This window comes from Acanthaster planci, linkage group LG21 (genome assembly GCF_054643075.1).
Source record: "Acanthaster planci isolate LZ-2023a linkage group LG21, COTS_SCS, whole genome shotgun sequence".
Taxonomy (NCBI): domain Eukaryota; kingdom Metazoa; phylum Echinodermata; class Asteroidea; order Valvatida; family Acanthasteridae; genus Acanthaster; species Acanthaster planci.
This window is the reverse complement of record NC_141797.1, coordinates 7,055,146-7,074,346: the sequence shown is the minus strand read 5'-3', so window position 1 is coordinate 7,074,346 and position 19,201 is coordinate 7,055,146. Positions and strand designations below refer to the sequence as shown.

Genomic DNA, 19,201 nt, shown 5'->3' with positions numbered 1-19,201 from the left:
AAATTCTTGTCTGGTCACTAATCTTTCAATTTTTTTTTCAATTTTTTGTGGATTAACCAATTACATTTTCAATTATTCCCACAAAACAACCCCCCCCCAAAAGTGATTTTCCGAAGTCTGATTGCAGCCATTTCAAGTGGCAACCCTCAACTTTCTCGGGCACTGAGGACCGTTTTTCAACTGTAGTTTTTAGCTATTTTGCTTTCATATGAAAGCTCAAAGACCCAGGGAGTTGATCCTGGCAAGGATTTACACAATCTTACCATTTTGGGGCCAAACAATCTCCTTTTTCAAAAGATGTATGTGGGGGCACTTTTAATGCTAATGAGCTGGCCAGAAACTCTCGCTTGAATTAGTGGTTTGCACCCGTACGAAAGAGAATCAAACAAAAAGCAATCGATTGAATCCCCTTTGTATCGGAAGTAAGCCTCTGCGAGTTAAATTTGAAAAAAAAATCCGGTACACTGAATTCTTTAAATTCACGTGAATATAACCATTTGAAATCTAAATGCGAAAGGCACAGGTCTACCTCGTGATCCGGGGTAAGCTTTTGCTGAATTACAACAGACGCCTTATACTGAGAGAGTTTTTTCAATGGATAAAAAGAGGCACAAGGGACCATGTGGAGATGGTGGTCGTTACACATGCAGCAAGCTAGGTATGAGACGGAGAGAACCCCCTGCTTTGTGTTGGTCATTGTCTCGCAGGAATCTGGGGAATTCCTTTCAGACATCTGGGGGGGGGGTGTTGAGTAACAATAGTCTGGAATGTGTATAGGGATTGGACATGTACCCCTCGGTCTCATTTCTTGCTGGGTATAGGTCGTTATGGAAAAGCCTTGCCCGGAATCATGACGTACATATGTCTCTAGTCTGGGGAATTGAAATTGCTATTAATGTACGCTCAATCGGATAACTGAGTATGCCAGATTTTATTCAAATTTGACGTTTAACTTGTTATTTTGCCTTTGAGAAAGATTCTGCTAGGATCAAAACGTCGGGCCCTCCATATTTTGTGATTTGCAAAAGGCTAATTGAAAAATTAGATCCCGAGGCGAAGGTGGGAGAACTAATTGTCAACTTCCAACATCCTCGGAGAATTTTGGAGACAGGCTATAGCCTTCATGTAGTTGGCTCGAAATTAGCCCAGAACCATATGATGGAGGTGTTTTCCTCCAGAAAATCTTTTTTTCACTTGATCTAAATAAAACCCATTCCGCTTTTCCTTAATTTTGGTCCCGCATTGATCCTGGGAATTCCTGATCGACTGTGTAGTCACAAAAACAGAAACACGGATAGTCCCTCACAACTCCACTTCAAATTTCTATGGAAAGTCTCTCTAAAAACAACAAATTGAATTGTGTGTATCACTGCATGGCCTGGATATGGGCTGCCGCTGTACTGATAGCATTCACCTATTCGCAATACAAGAGTTCGTCCAATACCACTATGACCTATACCTCTATGTAGACTGACGTTTCCTATTAGCGAACAACTAAGCTCAAGAGGCCGATAATGAGTTGGACATTGGACCTTTGCGGTGGGTTTTAATATTCAAAATATATCCACTTGATACGATACTTATATATCTTTCGTATAGTACTAGGCCAAACTTCCGCAAGCGAATTGATGCCAAGAGTAAATCCAACGACCGACTTTGAACTAACGGATAACGAAAGAGTCTACATGGTGCCATTTTGTTGTTGACAGTAGTGAGTGATGGAATAAATTCGACTCCACCCTGGGTCTTCCGACCGGCAATTCTAATCGATGGATATGTAGACCCATTTCATACTTCCGAATTGGAAGGTGAACAACGGTCATCCTTTTGGGGTGGTGGTGAGTGGCAATATTGGCGATCTGTGCTCATATCATGCTTACTATGAAATTACGCGACAGTGTTTTAGTCGAGACCACTGAAGACCTTCATAAGACCAACACACTAGACCCCCAGTCTGAATTCAAGTCACACGCTAGTCAACTGAGCTGCAACAAAAGCATTCCTTTGTTATTGTTCAACCTGTTACTTGTGACTGGTCTCATATGCAGCAAGGTATGAGACGGAGAGAACCCCCCCTGCTTTGTGTTGGTCATTGTCTCGCAGGAATCTGGGGAATTCCTTTCAGACATCTTGGGGGGGATGTGTTAAGTAACAATAGTATGGAATGTGTATAGGGATTGGACATGTTGGGGGGGTACCCCTCGGTCTCTCATTTCTTGCTGGGTATAGACTGGTCTTGTGCATGGTCTTGAGTCTGGTCTAGTGTCTGGTCTTGTGATGGTCTCGACTACGCAACACTAAAAGCTTTTGCTTTATCACGTGAAAACTTTTTGAGTCTCAGTTTAACTCGGAATGTGGCATTCTTGGTTGAATCTGTCTGGATGTACTGAAATGACGTTGCCACGGTACGAAACCACTGTTTTGCTCACGAACATCTCAAAATGCAATACAAACCAACCAAAGTAAGAATATGCATGGGAAAAAAACGACATAAACCACCTTCAAGTCAAACCTGGATCCGTCCAAGCTAGGGTATCATAAAAGACATGACACGAATCATAGTTCACTCAGAAACATATATTTGTTCAATTTTTGTTGGCCTCGGAAATGTTTGATAATATTAAACATTCCTTTATTGTTCACATCTTTTTTTAAAAAAAGGGTGTTCTCTTAACACTCAAAACAATGCATGCTCTGTGGGTGAAACAGCAAAATCACGGAAGAAAATGCAATTTGAAATCAAGAAAATTTTAACTGGAAATCAAGTATCAGAATAAATGGGGCCAAAATAATTTTTTTAGGGGGGGGAAGTTTACTGAGTCAAAGGGCTAGGAAATCTTTTTGATCACCCCTCCCGATACACAAGCCACATGTACATGTACTCTATAAAGGGAAATTCTGCGTCATTTTTGTGTCGCGTTGCCATGCTTGAACATGTTGAACACTAATTTCAGAAGGACTTACACAAGTTTAGTGGAAAAAATTACGAGTCACAGAGATAGTACTATAGTACGGGTTCCGGATACGCCCATCACTAACACAGTAACGGCTTGGTTGAGGCAGTTGCCAGACATTTTTACCAGTAGCTAGCTCGTCGCGAAGAAAGTTGTTTGAGGTGGACCGGGTGCTGATTGTGAATAGAATCGCATCACAAATCCACGGAAAATTTCAGCCATGGCCTATGCAGCGCATCCCGGAGGAGGTCCCTGGTGGGCCAAAATGCCCCTTCCACCAGGTTGGGATGCCAAATACGACCACAACACCAAAAAATAGTAAGTTCAGTTTGTTGAGCCAAGGCCGGGCCGCCGTGTGTCATGTCGGACATCATCATGATCATGTCAATGAAAAATGTCGAACTTAATAGGCCTACATCATGGATCCATCTTTCTTTTTAATTAAACAGTTTCTACATTCATCACACCACTCGGTCCACCCAGTGGCACGACCCGCGCAAGGCATACTACGAGCAACAGCAGCAGCAGCAGCGCATCGGCGGTTTAGCCCCCGGCCCTGCCACCAGCCCTTACCAGAGATCCCCCCAAATGCCGCAACGGTCTGCTTGGACGCCGTCGGTAAATATATAATAAGCCCTATGGGCCTAGGCCTATGCAGTCTCAGTAACAGTCTTACCTGTAAATTTAATTAGGTTGAACTTTAATATACATTGCTTGAAGGGTTTGAGCCCACATTTAGGCCTAAACCAAAAACAAAACAATAGGTATCCGCAGTCCTGACAGGATTTTTCCTTGTTATTATTTTGTTTTTAATGTTTGACTTTTAAGTGTGGAGTTTCTCGTCACTGCTTCTCATGAGATGTAGCATCCTCAGTTTTAAGAATCCCTGGTTTTCAGGAGACATGCATCTTAATTTTAAAGGATGTTTACGTTCAGCAAAGCGGGACTTTTACTGTGTATTTCATGAATGTATGGCAACTGTTTATTGGCTAACTTCTTTGAGTTTTAATTCCCCAGTACATGTATACTCGAAAAAAAAAAAAAGGTTGTGAAACTGCCAGTCTGTTACCATGGTGACACATAGCTTTACCTAATCCTTGCAAAGTTGAAATTTCAAAAGAAATCTGTGTGATAGAGGGATACTTCCAGTAAACAGACAGCACCTTAGAGTAAATCCTAACTTACTATCGCCATAAGATAGAACACGATACAACGTGAAAGCCCCTTCCAATGTCAGTCTGAATTACCACAGAATTACCTAGTCGTCTTTTCCTTTGAATTGTTTTTCAGCCTGGTGGCCCTGCGATTCCTCTACAACCCATTACTAAACCAAAATGTAAGATATGCCACACTAACGAGGTGAGAGTTTGTTTTTCAAATACAGCTCCCAGTTAAACTGCTCTAACTCATAAAAAACAGCAACTGGCTGGCTTCTCGAAGCTACATGTAGCGTTTAGGTCCCAGCAAGGCAGAATGGCTGAGGTCTGAACTGAAGTGGAATAGGGGGGAGTTGAAATCTCCAAGGTGTTTCCAGAGAAATTTTACTGGAGGAAAGGGCCAAAAAAATGGACGAAACATTTTCCCACATTCCAGGAAATGTTGACTCAAGATATATGCATGTGATACCTGATGGGTTATTCCAATTTTCCACCTATGCTTGGCTCTGAAATTTTCTTAAAATTTGCAAATGCCCTTCCCTGCCTCAAAGCTTGCAGCTCCTGAAAGAAACATATCACCCCTCCGTGTTGCAAAAATCAAAAACAGGTACCGTCAGCAAACCAGGAGTGCCAGAGTTGTCAGCTGAAAGCTCGTCAGCGGGAGGCGGAGCTTGTGCGTGCCAGGGAGGAGAAAGAGGCCGAGAGACGGAAGCAGGAGGCCCAGCAGCGCATCGAGAAGGAGCAGGAGCGGCGCCGGGTCCAGTCGGCTGCTCGCAGCCGGACTCCAGTGACCAGTGACTATCATGAGGTATCTGACTATTCGTGGGTCTTCATTGGGGAAGCCCTATAACCCTCTCAGGGCACTGCAGGGTTGATGCGGTGCATTTTTTGTGTGACCACAGCCCTCAAAAAAGCAACTTTGTTTTTCCCTTAACCTTGTTTTTGAGTTTCTGTTTTTCTATTTTAAAGGTATTTAATGCCTTTTGTGGTGTTTATGCTAATACAAATGTTAAGCTTGTCTGACTCTCTCGGAGCCGTCCTTGCTTCCGTAGTCATCAGCTCTGTCGCCATCATCACCATGCTCCTCTCAATCTACATTGTTGCCATCTGCTGCCTTGGTGTAGGCTCACTATCAAGTGAAGTGAGTTGCTGTGGTTACCATATCAGCCACCCTTCATTTTCACAGTCTACCCCCGCAGAGGACCATGATCACATCCACCAATCTCATCACCTCTGTGATCTTCAGGATACTGTTTTAGTCTATTCCATGACAAGTCCTCACAAACCCCTCACAAGTCCTCGCATGTCTGCCATGGGTCCTCACACGTCCTCACAAACACATCAGTATGCCTGGCAAGTTGATGATTCCATGTCTTTATAAGCCCGCCACAAGCAGTCCAGTGGCGGATCAAGCAGCAGGTTCTCCTCAGTTATTTCTCATCCTCTTTTGCTTGCAACAAAAAATAAAAGAACTTGTGATGGGCTTTAGGGGAACGTGTCTTCACCACTGTTTCATTGTAGTGGTGATTTTCTGCACTGCATGCCTACAAATAAGATCGGCCTGATTTTGAAGCTTGTGAAAAGGTGCACAGTAACGTGCCATTGGTGTTAGGGAAACGTCCTCTCTTTACCCTTGTCGCACGGCCACACTTTAGCCTCATCAGGTCTCACGCAGGGCCTTTAATACCAGTGGCTTTTTTCAAACCTTTCCACTGTTCCAAATGTTAGCTGCGGGAACCGGATTGAAAATTTTTCAGAGCACAAAAAGGAATCTGCCTGTGATTTTGCGGATGCCCACCAAGGAAACTGAAGCCCTAAAAATTGCTGCTTTGGAACCAGTCAGAGACAAAGGCAGGATTTGAAAACCGTAACCACGCTCTTAATACCCAATCCAGTCCATGGAATCACCTGTCTCCAAAACCAAGAATTTGAATATTAGTGAACCTGTCCCAAATCATTTACGGACAGTGTATTTAGCTCTGAACCCTTAGGTAGCCACAGCTTTGGTCACGTGCACATGCACCTGTGGGAGATGTAACAAGTAGGGATAGGCAGGGGCGAATCTAGGAAATTTTCCAGGGAGGGTCAGGCTGGAGATTTTTAAAGCCTCATTTTGCAGACAAGCGGAAACGTTGATGAGACGTTACATGTTACAATGGTATCGATGCACTTACCTTTGTATCGATACACTTTAGCTTGATTTTTTATTATTTCCCCCATTTTTAAACTTTTTGGGGGGGTCAGGGAAGGGGCTTTCAACTCCCCTCCCCCAATCCACGCCTGGATTTGTGTACATTGTATATGACCTAACAAAACCGATTTGTGCTGGCCATTAGAAAATTAAACGATTTGATTTTCTTATAACAGATGTGAGTAATCCAAGCGCTTTCTTAAAGTGTCTTTCACTGCATTTTCCTCATGTCAAAGTGAATGATTTCTTGGAGAGGCTTTGTTTCTGTGAGAAGCAGCTTTTAGGGCAGTTAGCATCATGAAGGTCGGGTGTTTTTTTATTTGGGTGTCTAACAAACTGAGTAATGCCAAATGTTGGAATTTGGAGAAGTATTTATTGGTTAAAGTTCAAAATAAATGAAAACGGCAGTACTGTCCAAAGTGTGACTGTTGTCTCTGTGAAATCGGCCCTGATTGTGGGAAAGCTTCTCAGTGTGTTAATTTTCTATGATTTGTGTAACTCTATTTTTCAGACGTCATTCGGAACCGAGCCTGAGAGGGTTGAACTAACAGTGGGACAAAAGAGAGCAAGTGAGTTGACAAATCTATTAACAAATGAATGATGTTAACCACACCTCATGCATATTCATGATCGAGAGCCAAATGGACTTTTCCCATGAAATATGCAAATTAGACGGGCGCATGCGCACTACCACTGGTTGGCAAGTGCGGCCGTCAACACTGTCGGCAGTGTAGGCGAGCTGCTAGTAACCATAACCTGGGGCGTTGAAGGTCAGTCAAAACCATGTTACAGCCTTTGCCCGATACTTGAGCACTCTTTTCTTGAAACTAAGTGAAGTTTTCAGTGTCCTGAGGTTGGAAAATAAAAATTCCTTGTCTTTGAGTTTGGCACTCATGTCAAACTATTCTAGAACAGAAACAGCGATAGTGGTGCACGCATGGAGATTTGTATTGTTATGTCATAGATTTAAGCAACTTTGCCAACCAGTGGTAGTAATGCGCATGTGCCTGCCTTGTTTGCATATTTCATGGGAAAGGTCCATTTTCAGTGGTCCATTCACCTCCACTTGCGAGATGCTCATTTTGCCATTTACCGTGCCCTGGGAACAGTTTACTCCGACCGGCAATTCTGATTGATGAATATGTAGACCCTTTTCATACTTCCGAATCGGAAGGTGAACAACGGTCATCCTTTTGGGGTGGTGGTGAGTGTCAATATTAGCGATCTGTGCTCATATCATGCTTACTATGAAATTATGCGACAGCGTTGTAGTCGAGACCACTTAAGACCTTCATAAGACCAACACACTAGACCCCCAGTCTGAATTCAAGTCACAAGCTCGTCAACTGAGCTGCAACAAAAGCATTCCTTTGTTATTGTTCAATGGAGCTGTCTTTGTTGCCCAGGGTGTAGTACACAGGCGCGAACTTTGCCCACGCTACGATGGCTGACGCTTTACTTTGACAATGTGATTGCAAAAGGACAGGTCATGTGACCACACATAGTAAAACCTGAGTGAAAACAAGCTCGGACTTTGCACTGCGCATCGCGCTTCAAAGGTGATAAGACAAATGACTCAAAACAGTTTTGCCAGACACAGATACAGCGGTTAACTTTCCCATCGGTAGAAAAAGGATCTTTGAGGTACTCAGAAAAATAATGATTTGTGAGTAGAACTATATAATGAAAAGGGGAATAGCCAATAAAAAATTGCTATTATAGAGCAGGATGATTTCGATTGTGTACAAACAGTAAATGCATAATGTGTAGGCCTATTGTGACTCCATAACTCAGGCATTTTCGCTAGCTTGAAATTCGGATGACTCAAATTTTTATTTCAACCCCTTGAAGTTCAAGGTATCGAGGTTATACGGTAAGGATTTTACTGTCGGGTGTGTAAGGAGGTATGGTGCTAATAGCAATAATTTTTTATAACTTTCTTTGATGAGGATTTGAATTCTTCGGGGTGAGTCTCCCCAGGTAGCTGTGGGAAACCGGTCCCAGATAACGTTCTTCTTTCTCTTCCCTCCTCAAAAAATTCAAGAACTCTGAAAAGTACACCAAAGAGGATTCATTTTGAAAAGTTGTTGTCCCCTCCACAACAGTGATTGAAAACTTGGACGAGGCCTTCCCTGGCATTGAGAGGAGCGTCGTGGAGATGGTTTTGGAGACGAGCTCCTGGGACAGCGGAAAGGCGACGACCGTCTTGATGAGTATGACACCCCAGAAGGACAAAAAGGTAACGGCAAAGCGATTTGGAGTCAAGGATTTTGTTTTGTCAGAGTCGGCACGTGGAACATCTTGCCCTAAATGTTTTTTAGTGTCCCTTTTTTTTTCTTCCCCTCCATTCCGCAGAAATCAACTGCAGCCCCAATGGCCAAAGCAGCTGCCAAGCCTCAAGCGTCTATGGCGAAACCCTCAGCAGCTGCGTCAACGTCCCCCCCGAAACAGCCCACGGCCGCAGTGAAGAGCAAGAGTAAGTGTGAGAGTTGGCACAGCAGGCCGCTCACTCGGAAGATGTCAAACGGCCGATTGGTCATTTGTCAGGATCAAGCATGCGAGAAAGTGCATCATTGCCCGTTACCTTGCAATTGAAGATTTTGATGGATGTGGGATGGTTGAAAAGGACTAACATGGGTGCTGAAATGTTGTGTGGAGGCAGTTGGTTTATATGATTTGTGACTCGTGAACGTGGGGACGGGGTTCGAATCCAGCTACTGGCTACATGCTGTGATCTTGGGCAAGTCACTTTACGCCCATGTGTCTCTCTCCACCCAGGAGTACAAATGGGGACCTCAGAGGGGAGAAATCGTGATTGCGTTTAGATTAGTCGTTTGTACCCAAAATGGCAACCTTGGGCTTTGTATTCCCGGGGAGCTGAGGTAGTCGGAGGAATGTTTATGGGTCCGATGAGCAGGGGTAGTAAGAATTCAGGGAGCCTGGATCCCCAGATGAGTGTGGATGGCAAGTCAGTTTTATACAGGGTTTTATCCTGACACCAGCGTAGATATTCCCTATTCCCAGTGTGGTCCGAGAGTTGCCCGAAAGACCCCACAACTTTGTTTGGTGGGGATTCCAACCCACAACTTCCCACTTACTTGTGCAGACGTCTGAACCACCCGACCACTGAGTTTGCTGGGATGAGGTGACTGGCTTGAATTTAGTACAGCTGTGGGTATCGCTAGCAGGCAATGATAAAAAAAATCCAAAGTAATGTCATTGGCGCCAGAAGTCAATATTTATGTTATTGACGCATTTTGTTTGGTGGGGTTCCAGTGATTGACAATCTGAAGAAGATGTTCCCCTCGGCCAGTGAGACCCTCGTTGAGCTGGCCCTGGAGACGACTCACTACAACCAGGCCAAGGCCACGCAGGTACTCCGCATGACCATCTCAAGCGACGGCAAGAAGGACGCCAAGAAAAGCGACACCAAAGGTAAAAGGGGCAGAACCTGCAAATGTCTATGGACTTTTTTTTGGTAAACATATCTGTTGTCAGAACGTGTGCCTCAGAAACCGTACACGAAGCTTGAAAATGGTCCAACAAATAGAATCCGTTCAACACGCAGCCTTCAGAGAAAGTTGCTGGGACTGACCTCCCCCAGAGCCAGCTTGGTGAAACCTAACCAAATCAGAGGTGATGTTGGCAGATGGTGCACCAGCTTAGTTAAAGCGGGATGGCAGATGATCCCCCCAACCTACGAGTCGTGACTGAACAGTGGTGTTGACATGCCTCAAGCTGTGTCCGAAGTACTTGGATGTGGCTTGAAGTTACACCCGAGTTTATGGCAATGGCTGCGGCCATTACACACTGAATTGTGTGTTGTTTCTAGCCACAGCCAAGTAATTTGGACACGACCTGTGATGACTGCCCCGTCCACAGACCTTCCTTGTGAATTTGGAATCCGGGGGTGTACAGGTATTTCATAAATCTTCAGTTGATCCACTTTGAGCAGAAGCGCCCCCTCCTCAGTTGAAAAGATCCATGTTTGGTGGGAAGGGTTTATGTTGTTGGCAATACAGGCATTTAGTAGTCGGTTGAGAACCAGCGAAGTGCAGTTCCCACCAAAGAAGCCTCTGTTGCTAGGAAAATTATGCCATCTTTTGTCCCGGTCGGGGCAGATAACTGGCTTAAGAACTGCTCTCTGGAGCTCTTTTGACGCTGATGAGAATGATATGCTTGAAGAAGAAGAATGCAGCTGAGCATGTGCACAAGATGAAAATTACGCAAAAGTAGCCGGATCATAACTGTGGCCCAATTACGTGGCTATGGCTGGCAGACATGCACGAGTCTATGGCAGCCAGGTTGCAAGCCACTAGCCATATCCAGGTAGTTCAGGCATGGGCCATCTTGGCATTTTGTCCCTAGAGAGCATTTTGTTTGTTGAGAAACCGTCTGATTTGTTCTTCTTTTCCAGCCAAGACAACAGCTTCTACCACGTCCACGAGCTTCTCCGTCGGCACCTCATCAGTGGGAAGCTCGGGAGCGAGCACTTCCACCACAGTAGTAGCCCCTCAGCCAAAAACAAGGTGAGAATTTGTGACGCTGAAAACAGTGCAGCTAACTCGTTGGACTGCGGTCAATTGCTTTCAGAGAATCACCATACAGTTACTCTGGAATCACCCGAGTTGAACTGTTTTATAATACCTCGTCATCACTCTCATATTGCCATGATGCTGGTCAGACTGTGGTTGTCACTCGAACCTGCTCTGCATTGGGGCCTCACTTGGCAAGATTGAGTGTTGAGTGAGTCAATTTGAAGATGTAGGTTTTGACTCAATTTGCTTGAGACTTGGGTTGTAATCATGTCACTGAAGACTGAGTCTCAAGTTTAATTTTGCTGGACTGAGTCTTGAGATTCTCACTGTAAGGCTGAATCTAGACTCTACTTGGTGCCAGTATGTTTTGAGTGACTTACTTGAAGACTGTCTTTAAGTGACTCAGTTCAAATGTGACTCTTGAGTCATAAAACTGAGTCTTGACAAAGTGACTCAAGACTCAAAGACAATTTTAGACAATGCCTTAACTGAGGTTTGAGTTGTTGCTAGGCTGATGTGAGTATTGGTGCAAGACCAAGTGCTGAGTCTATGGTATAAGATAGAGTCTCCAATCACATTCAGATCTGTTGTGCTAGCAGTCGTGGTCCTTTGTAAGTCTCTGGTTTGTCTAAATTATGTGTCATCCCCAACTGACTATTGTGATGCTAAAACTTCTGATTTTGTGCAAAAGTGTTGACTAATCAGGCTACCACAGTTACGAGCCATTACTACAGCGGTACCATGTAACTTGACTTATCGACATGTGCGAGTTAGCCACGCATCCTGGACAGCTCCTTGGAATTTTTTATGTTTGGTGTACTAATTTGTCTTGAGTTTGCACATCTGGCATCCATTTTTGGACAATATTTCACAAGCTGCCTTGACGTGATTTCATTGCAATTGGTGAAGTGCATATGTTTTGTCTTTTAGGACCTAAAATTATTGTGACGTATCAAAAATGTTTTTTAACCTCTTCACGCCGGATGACCTGTAAACACACATAATTTTCCTTATTTGTTCCACGGAGGACTTGTACACTTGTTTAAATATTCTTTTTTACTTTCCACAGTCTGTGTATTAAGGTGTCATGCTTGGCTGGGTCAAAGTGCATTTGCACGGTGAAGGAGTGGTGGGTAAAAAACACCCCCATCCCCAGCGGCCTTTTCTTTAAGAAAATTCGTCAAGAAGGCATGTGATGTGAGTGTGGGAGGAATTCCCCCACATTAATGGTGTCTTGATTAGTCCACAGCAGTCGTGAGTTTCTGTTTGTCTGCACACTTTCCACTCATATGCACGCTTTCTGTCTCTTCTCTTCGTGTGTCTTGGGTCCCCGTCTGGTGACCATCAGTGCACCTGCATCATCTGTGTCCGCAACTCTTGTCTCTAAACCGACGCCTTCCACCTCTTTACCAACCCCTGCTAGTGCATCCAGGCAATCAACCAGTCTGCCGAGCACCCCGACAGCCCCCGCCACTTCAAGGCAAGCCAAGGCAGCAGCCAGAGCAAAAGGTGAGTGCTGTTTTAAAAAACTTTGCTCCTGAGTAAAGGTTTGTGTCTGAGTAATTTTTTTTGAGTGCTGAACCTCGCAGCTGTGAGTAACACAGGTTGAGCCTGAGTGTCTATGTTTGAGTCAAAGCATGAGTCAGAAGTCACTTGAGTCAGATCTGGGTATTTTTGAGTTCCAAAGCCTGCAGTTTGAAGTTGCAGAGGTTGAGTCTGGGTCAGAGTTTTTAGTATTGAGTCTGAGTCATGAGTCGCCCAAGTAAGATCTGAGTAACCTGTCACAAAGGTGAACCCTAAGCCAAGTTTTCACTTGGTGATGTTCCTCCCATTCTGCTCAGGGATTAACTAAATCCAACAATAAACCCGTTCTCCTGGTTAAGACTCCCCGGCTTAGGCAAGCGTCAAGGGAAGGACTGGAGCTCATTAGAAATTCCATTGTGTGCATCCTTTGTGATGTTAATAACCTGTTCCCTGTGTGCATGCACGCCCGCAACAGCAGAAGTATGCGAAACACAACAAGTTATGATACATGCACTAAATACACAGCATGTTCATGTACAAGGCCGGCGAAAGATTACAAGTCAACTCTGGCGAATTCCACAGCGAAAGCTTCGTTATACAACTACACCGCATGGTGTATAAACATGTCTGGCAACTATGCAAAAGCGTACTATGGCACGGTAATAATTTTTAGAAAATAAGCTGCAGCTTATACGTTGATTTTGATGATGAAAAGTGTCCCTGCAGCTGATACCAAAAATCCTGCAGAAGTGCTTTAAATCAGACTAAAGGAAAAAATCCAGTATTGTACCCCAAGTCTGTGTACCACCAAATCTGTGCACTTTTTGTGACAATTCTTCCATGTTGTTTGTTTCTTTGGCGCACACTGTGGGGAGATGCTGCTCACAGCACCTTGCTGTCGCATTTGTCCGTGGCAGGCCAGCTCGGGGTTTTCCTGTTTAGCCTCATGATCATTCCTTTTTAATCGCTTGAGTGTGCACCATTTTGCACTTCGAAACTTTCGAGTGTAAAAATAAATCATAAAAAAAAAATTGGTGTGTTTTTGTTAAATTGTCATTTGGTTCCCTCGTCTTTCCTTTTGTACACTCTTTAAAACTTGAGTGAGATTAAGCAAGCGCATTCCCAGCACCGCCACGGGAACGCATGTCCATTTATATACACATGGGCTGTGAATGGACAGTCAGCATGTCAGCGGCATGCAAATGCTGCAGTAGGGCAGGTGGCGGCAGCCAGGCTTTAGCCGCAGTATGCACAAAGCTTCCTTCAGTTCGGTCACATGGCCGCCAGAAAGAATCAACGATAGGACTGCAAGCATGCCAGCATGAGTTTCTTTGAGCTATTGTTATGTAGTTCCTGGCGTGATCCCGTGTTCTGAACGGAGCCCTTGCAGGAGTACGGGAAGATTAAGAACAATGGGCCTCTACCTCCCGCGCGCCCACGTCAGACTGGGAAAAATACTTTTGATCTTTGCTCGTAGAGCCCTAGTCCTAAGTTGCATGAAGAAAAAAGAGAGTCGTATTCAAATTCGTCTTTCACTCTCAACTGCTGAGTCTGCAGTCTGAGAAGTGAAAGTCAGATCTTGCGTATGTATTACAAAGGTTGAGTTTGACATCGAATTTCTGTACATGTATATGAGCGTCAGTGACCTTTGTGAAAGGAGACCAGGATCATGACCATGAAGTTTGACTCATTTTGGGAAGAGGGAAAGGGTAGGGCAGGTACCCAGCCCATGAAACATGGTTGTTATCAACAGGAGTGCTTGGTCTGGCTACTCTCTGACCTAGTGCTCAGCCTCATCCATTTTCTTAGTCTTGGCTGAGAGAAGCACGTGTTTCTATGAAAGTCACTGGCTAGGAGGTGTAGCCATTTACCGACTGTGGCTGAGTAATTTAGATGTCACCTCACAATCACAGGTGGGATTCAACCATTTTGCGTTTGTTTTGTTTGCGGCCCTTTGCAGGTGCAGCACGTCGAACAAGATCGGCTGAGCGAGCACCCAAGCAGGAGTTTCACTCCCTGTACTCTTTCAAGGCCCAGGGACCGGACGCCGCGCTGGTTCATGGCCCGGACAAGAAAAACTTGCTGTAAGCCACCCTCCTTCCTGCCTCTTTTATCCCCAGATTTGCTCTTTGGAAATATTTCTGACAAATGGTTGCTTACAGAAAAAAAATTTAAACCACAAAATATAAAATTACAGCCTTTTTGTGCACAACTAGTGCAACATTTAGGTTGAGTGCCTGGAATGATGTCACAGTTTTGTTCATGAATATGTAAATTTGTATTAGCATATAAACTGAAAAATTCTACAAATTAAAAATGAAAATAGTGATTTCAATAAAATTGAGAATAAGGTCAATTGAAATCCAGGGGTGCAGTTTAAACCTTTTTCAATGAAATAATTGTGTTGCTTGGGCCCTTCAATTCTGAGAAATGTTCACCGATTTTGGCTTATCTCCATCAGTGACACCTACGTCGATTACATGGGCAGAGATGGAAGCATTGTGCAGGGACCCAGGAAGGAGAACGTAGCCGGTCCAGGGAGGCGCGAGGGCCACAACGCCAGCCTGGCCGTGGGCCCACAGGGCAGCCATTACACTGGGCCCCAGGCTAACCTGGCCAAGGGCTCCATGCATGGGGCTAACCGACAGATGTAGGGCCAGGGCTAGACCAACAGGGGAGTCGTTGGGGGTACGTACACGTACATTCAGCCTGCAATCCGTGCGCTGCAAAAAGACCGGGCAGGCAGTCCAGCAATTTTTATTGTGTACCACAAAACAGGATTTGAAAAATTTTCATCTCTGTTTGCGACCATTTTCTCAAGTCACAGCTCCAGAATTATTTCATATGCTCACCAAAATGAAAATACCCAAAGTTTTGCCTTTTTTTACTTTTGTCAAAGTAAATATGACTTTTCTGTTACACTATGTGGAGTGGAATTGAGTCACAGGTTCTCTGCACTGGTCCCCACCACCCATACTAGGCGCATGCATTGGTGACTATTGTCGGGCCACTCAACATCATTTTTCTTTGAATTCTCATCCACACCAAGTCGAAGTGGGCCCTCAACGGCAAAGACGAGACAGGCTGGTGGGAAGTTTTCTAACTGGTGTCGTCGACGCACCCTGCCAGCGCACATGGGATAACCATACATTCCAGCAGAAACCGGTCATGATTTCTCATTGTATCCGGTGCCTAGTTACACATAAACCTGCGTGCTAAAGCAGCGAGTGCCCGTAGAAAATGCCCTCTCTTAGGGCCGGCGACCATTTCGACCCGGTTTGAAAAGGGCCCCCCCCCCGATAAGCTCGCCCTGTTACAAAAATCCCTTTCAGACCGGCCTGGCTACTGGCCTGGGATTCTGGACTGGTTGTTGATCTCGAACTTCTCCATCCTGGGGTCTATTGTTTGCAAGTACTGGTACACGTAACCTATCCCAGAAGGAACCTGCTTGTGGTTTTTAATCCTTCAGCTCTGTACAATGTTTACACTAATCCGCTGAGACCCCTATTCATCTGTGGAAGCATGGTGGGGACCAAATTGGGGCTGGGAGCAGGAGACGATTGCTGCAGATTGGAAAACTCCCCGTTAGCAGCCGATTTCTTCACCTGCCGTTAAAATTTGTAAAGTGCATTACAAAGAGTTGAGGTAGCCCAGGGTAATGTAGCCTCATAGCGAAGCGGTCTTCTGAGACATGAAAATTTTACCCCAATAAACAGGCACCCCTAGAATGTGTTTGGGATGCAATGGCAAGCACAGTTAACAATTTGAATAAGTGTTCTGTCACTTTCTTTGACAGCAAACGGATCAAACTTCTTTATGCATTTTAGCCCGTTAGGGGGGTAGTTGTGTAAAATTGAAGTAGTCGCCTTGTTGTAAACGAGTGCTGGTGCAGTACGTCTGTTTCTCTCTTTCAGTTCTTGTAAATTTCAAGTTACATTACTATTCGGAATTGTATCATTGTATCGAGTGCAATTGTTCCGTAAATTTGTGCATGGTTTTAGCATAAAACTTTCCATTTCATGCGGAGGGATGTACAGCGTATGTTATGGCTTTTCGGAAACAGTCGCATGTGAATTGTAGTGCGCGGATGTTTTTTTACACGCGATCGAATTGCATTGCTAATTTGACAGAGCTGGCTTTCGATTCCTGCAGTCGAGGTCATCTTTTAGCCGAGGACGTAGCTTGTGGTCTTATAACTTGGCCTTTGGCTCTCTGTGAAACACTTGACATGAAGGGTGAGTTGTTTTGAAAGGTAAAAGCATGAACATGCATGTACGGTGAGAGTTGGAAGAAACCGAGAAAAGTTGTTACACACCGATATGGTGTGTAATTATGTGTTGGCAATATTCCAGCTTATTTTTGAATTTACTGTCACCTGTAAATATCAACAACAGCACCGTCCAGTTTTATGGGCAATTGTTAGCTGAGCATAGTATTACTTCAGATAGCCGGAACTGACTACAGATCATTGCTGCATCTGACCTACCAAGGCTTAGGTAAGGTCGAGACAAGAGTTGTGCAAGGGCATTGCGATTGTCAACGGAGAATGGAACTCACTCTCCTGTGCCGAGGATTAAAAAGGGTTGAGTGTGTATTTTCCCAGTGTCCTTTGTGATATGACTGTCAGTGAGCATACACGTACATTGTACAAGTAATGAGAAGTAGGAAGCAGAAGGGTATCAGAATAAATTTATGGACAGATGGACTCTTCCATTCCATTCTTGAAGCCGAGTGGAATGGAACATTTCATCCTGGCGCTTCCAGGGGTGCGAGAATTCAGCTTTTCAGCAGATTTCAGCTTTTTATGTTCAGATGTTGACCCACGAATTCAGCTTTTTTGTACACCCGGTCTGTACAAAAGTATGGGAACCTTTTACATGTCAGCGTTTGGCTAGCTGTTTTCCGCTTCACAAAGTTACTCTTTCCACTGCTTGAATGTGAATTGCTCATTACTGGTCACACACCACACCTGCGTCAATCCTGGACTGAATTCCTTTCTTGAATAAATACATGTACTTCCGAGGTTCGTCACTTAGGCAAGTTGAGAATTTTCTCGCTGTGCAATGGAACTTCCATTTTACTGGTATAATGGAACATCTGTCCGAACAGTAAATTGTTTTGTGCAGTGGGATGAATTATTCAATTACAAGGTGATCAGTGATCATGGATCTGTTCAGGAGTCGGCAGCTGTTACATTGATAATGTAGCTACAGTCCAGGACAAAATTGTTGGGACACGCGTCAATAGCCATACCCTTTCCAGGTCTCCCAGTCCCCCTGGTCAACGTGGCCATCTCATGCTGGAGCGCAGACCACACACTGAGACCCAACACTGAGAGGAACAAGTTTTGGCCAGGATTGTAGCTACACAGAGTTAGCCTTTTTTCCCCATTGGCCAAATGTATTTATATGGCAATATATGTAACTATTAAAGAATAGTATTTGGTTTTTAGGCATACTCTTTTTATAACTATTTTAAAATATCACTTGAATTGTTTCTACTTCCTTTTTTTCCTTTCTCATAATGTGGGATCCACAACCAATTTTTCTTTCAGCATTTTGTCTTGTAAACCTGTACAATATTTTTATGTGGATAAACTTTATAAACAGACATATGAATGTTAAAGAAAAATATTCACGTTGCGTAGCTGTGTATGAGCTGTAACGGATTATTAATATAAAATTATTTCGTAGTATTGTTTGCGGGGAGATAGTTGTGGAAGATTTTTGTGAAGACAGTGTAATAGGCCTATGCACTGATGATGTCACACTTCACTCTAAAACCATCAGGGTCAGACTGACCCCGGAATCTGGGTCCCTTGAGGCCTGACCCTTTTCTGGGTCAAAATATGACCCCCTTTTCTTTTGGGTCACATTTCTCCCTTTCTGGGGTCATATTTGACCCCTTCTGGGTCAAATATGACCCCAAACAGGTCATAAATATGACCTCCTTTTGGGTCATGTTTTATATGACCCGGAAAGGGGTCAGGCCCCATCGGACCCAGATTCCGGGTCAGCCTGACCCTGGTGTTTTTTGTTGACAAGTACGTTCACTGCTTAATGGTTACTTGAGTGTTTAAATCAAGATTAGACATTAGACTATTGACAAGACCGGTCACAAGACCAGTCGCAATAACATGGCCAACAGTGAAAAAGGGATGTGTTTGTTGCAGGTCATATGATGATTAGCCTATTTGTGACCTGAATTCTCGCTGGAGGTCTTGTGTTGGTCTTAAGTGGTGGGGAGTCTGGAGTGCAACACTGCATGACACTGGCCCCAGATGTTGTCTCATACACCGCACAGAGGGACCAAGACTTGGGTCAGTACCTGAATCACCTGGCTGTGGCTACCGGCAGTAGCAGCACATGTCTGCAGGGAGCAGCTTGTGGCTGCTAGCAAGCGGCTTCCATAGGCACGCATGTTGCTTTCAGTCACAGCCAGCCACAACATTCAGACACTGCCTGAATCTCCACAAAGGTATCTCAGAGCCAAGACTACAGCGCCCTCAATAGGTTATGCACACATTGAATGGACAGTCCAAAATTTAATGTACATACGTAGGTGTATTATTAACCTATTATGTAACCTACCTGGCCATCATTCAAGTTGATGTCTGTGGTCGCTTCAGTTGACAATAAAAGCTGTGTAGGTACCTATTGTGTAAACTATTGAAATAAATATACATGACCTGTACATGTATATTTCGTCACATAGGTTTAGAGAATTTTCTTGAAATCCCGTGTGGTTTCTTTTTCAAAATGAAGAAGACTAATTATGAAATGAATTGCCTTTGACTTCAGAATCACATCTGAAGTGGAAAACAAACTGAACTGGGGA

At 44.3% G+C, this 19,201-nt stretch overlaps 1 protein-coding gene across 2 annotated transcripts; it reads left to right on the top strand.

Moving 5' to 3' along the window:
* The first annotated feature begins 3,043 nt into the window (after positions 1 to 3,043).
* LOC110982397 (uncharacterized) lies at positions 3,044 to 19,088 on the top strand. 2 transcript variants are annotated; one of them, XM_022240765.2, is made up of 12 exons: positions 3,044 to 3,272; positions 3,404 to 3,572; positions 4,245 to 4,313; positions 4,719 to 4,919; positions 6,814 to 6,871; positions 8,408 to 8,541; positions 8,658 to 8,778; positions 9,579 to 9,737; positions 10,720 to 10,831; positions 12,264 to 12,349; positions 14,325 to 14,448; positions 14,826 to 19,088. In XM_022240765.2, exons 1-12 carry the CDS (start codon positions 3,175 to 3,177, stop codon positions 15,016 to 15,018), a joined length of 1,524 nt encoding a protein of 507 aa, XP_022096457.2. In that variant the 5' UTR covers positions 3,044 to 3,174; the 3' UTR covers positions 15,019 to 19,088. The 2 variants fall into 2 exon arrangements, with proteins under 2 accessions (XP_022096457.2, XP_022096456.2); XM_022240764.2 differs by having other exon boundaries at positions 3,046 to 3,272; positions 12,189 to 12,349.
* Positions 19,089 to 19,201: the final 113 nt, after the last annotated feature.

What these genes read in the sequence shown, in the direction of transcription:
- LOC110982397 (XM_022240764.2), top strand. Translation starts at nt 3,175, where the DNA reads ATGGCCTATGCAGCGCATCCCGGAGGAGGTCCCTGGTGGGCCAAAATG. An exon ending in AGATATGCCACACTAACGAG is followed by an intron (nt 4,314 to 4,718) that starts GTGAGAGTTTGT and finishes AATCAAAAACAG; the next exon opens with GTACCGTCAGCAAACCAGGA. An exon ending in GGCAGCAGCCAGAGCAAAAG is followed by an intron (nt 12,350 to 14,324) that starts GTGAGTGCTGTT and finishes GGCCCTTTGCAG; the next exon opens with GTGCAGCACGTCGAACAAGA.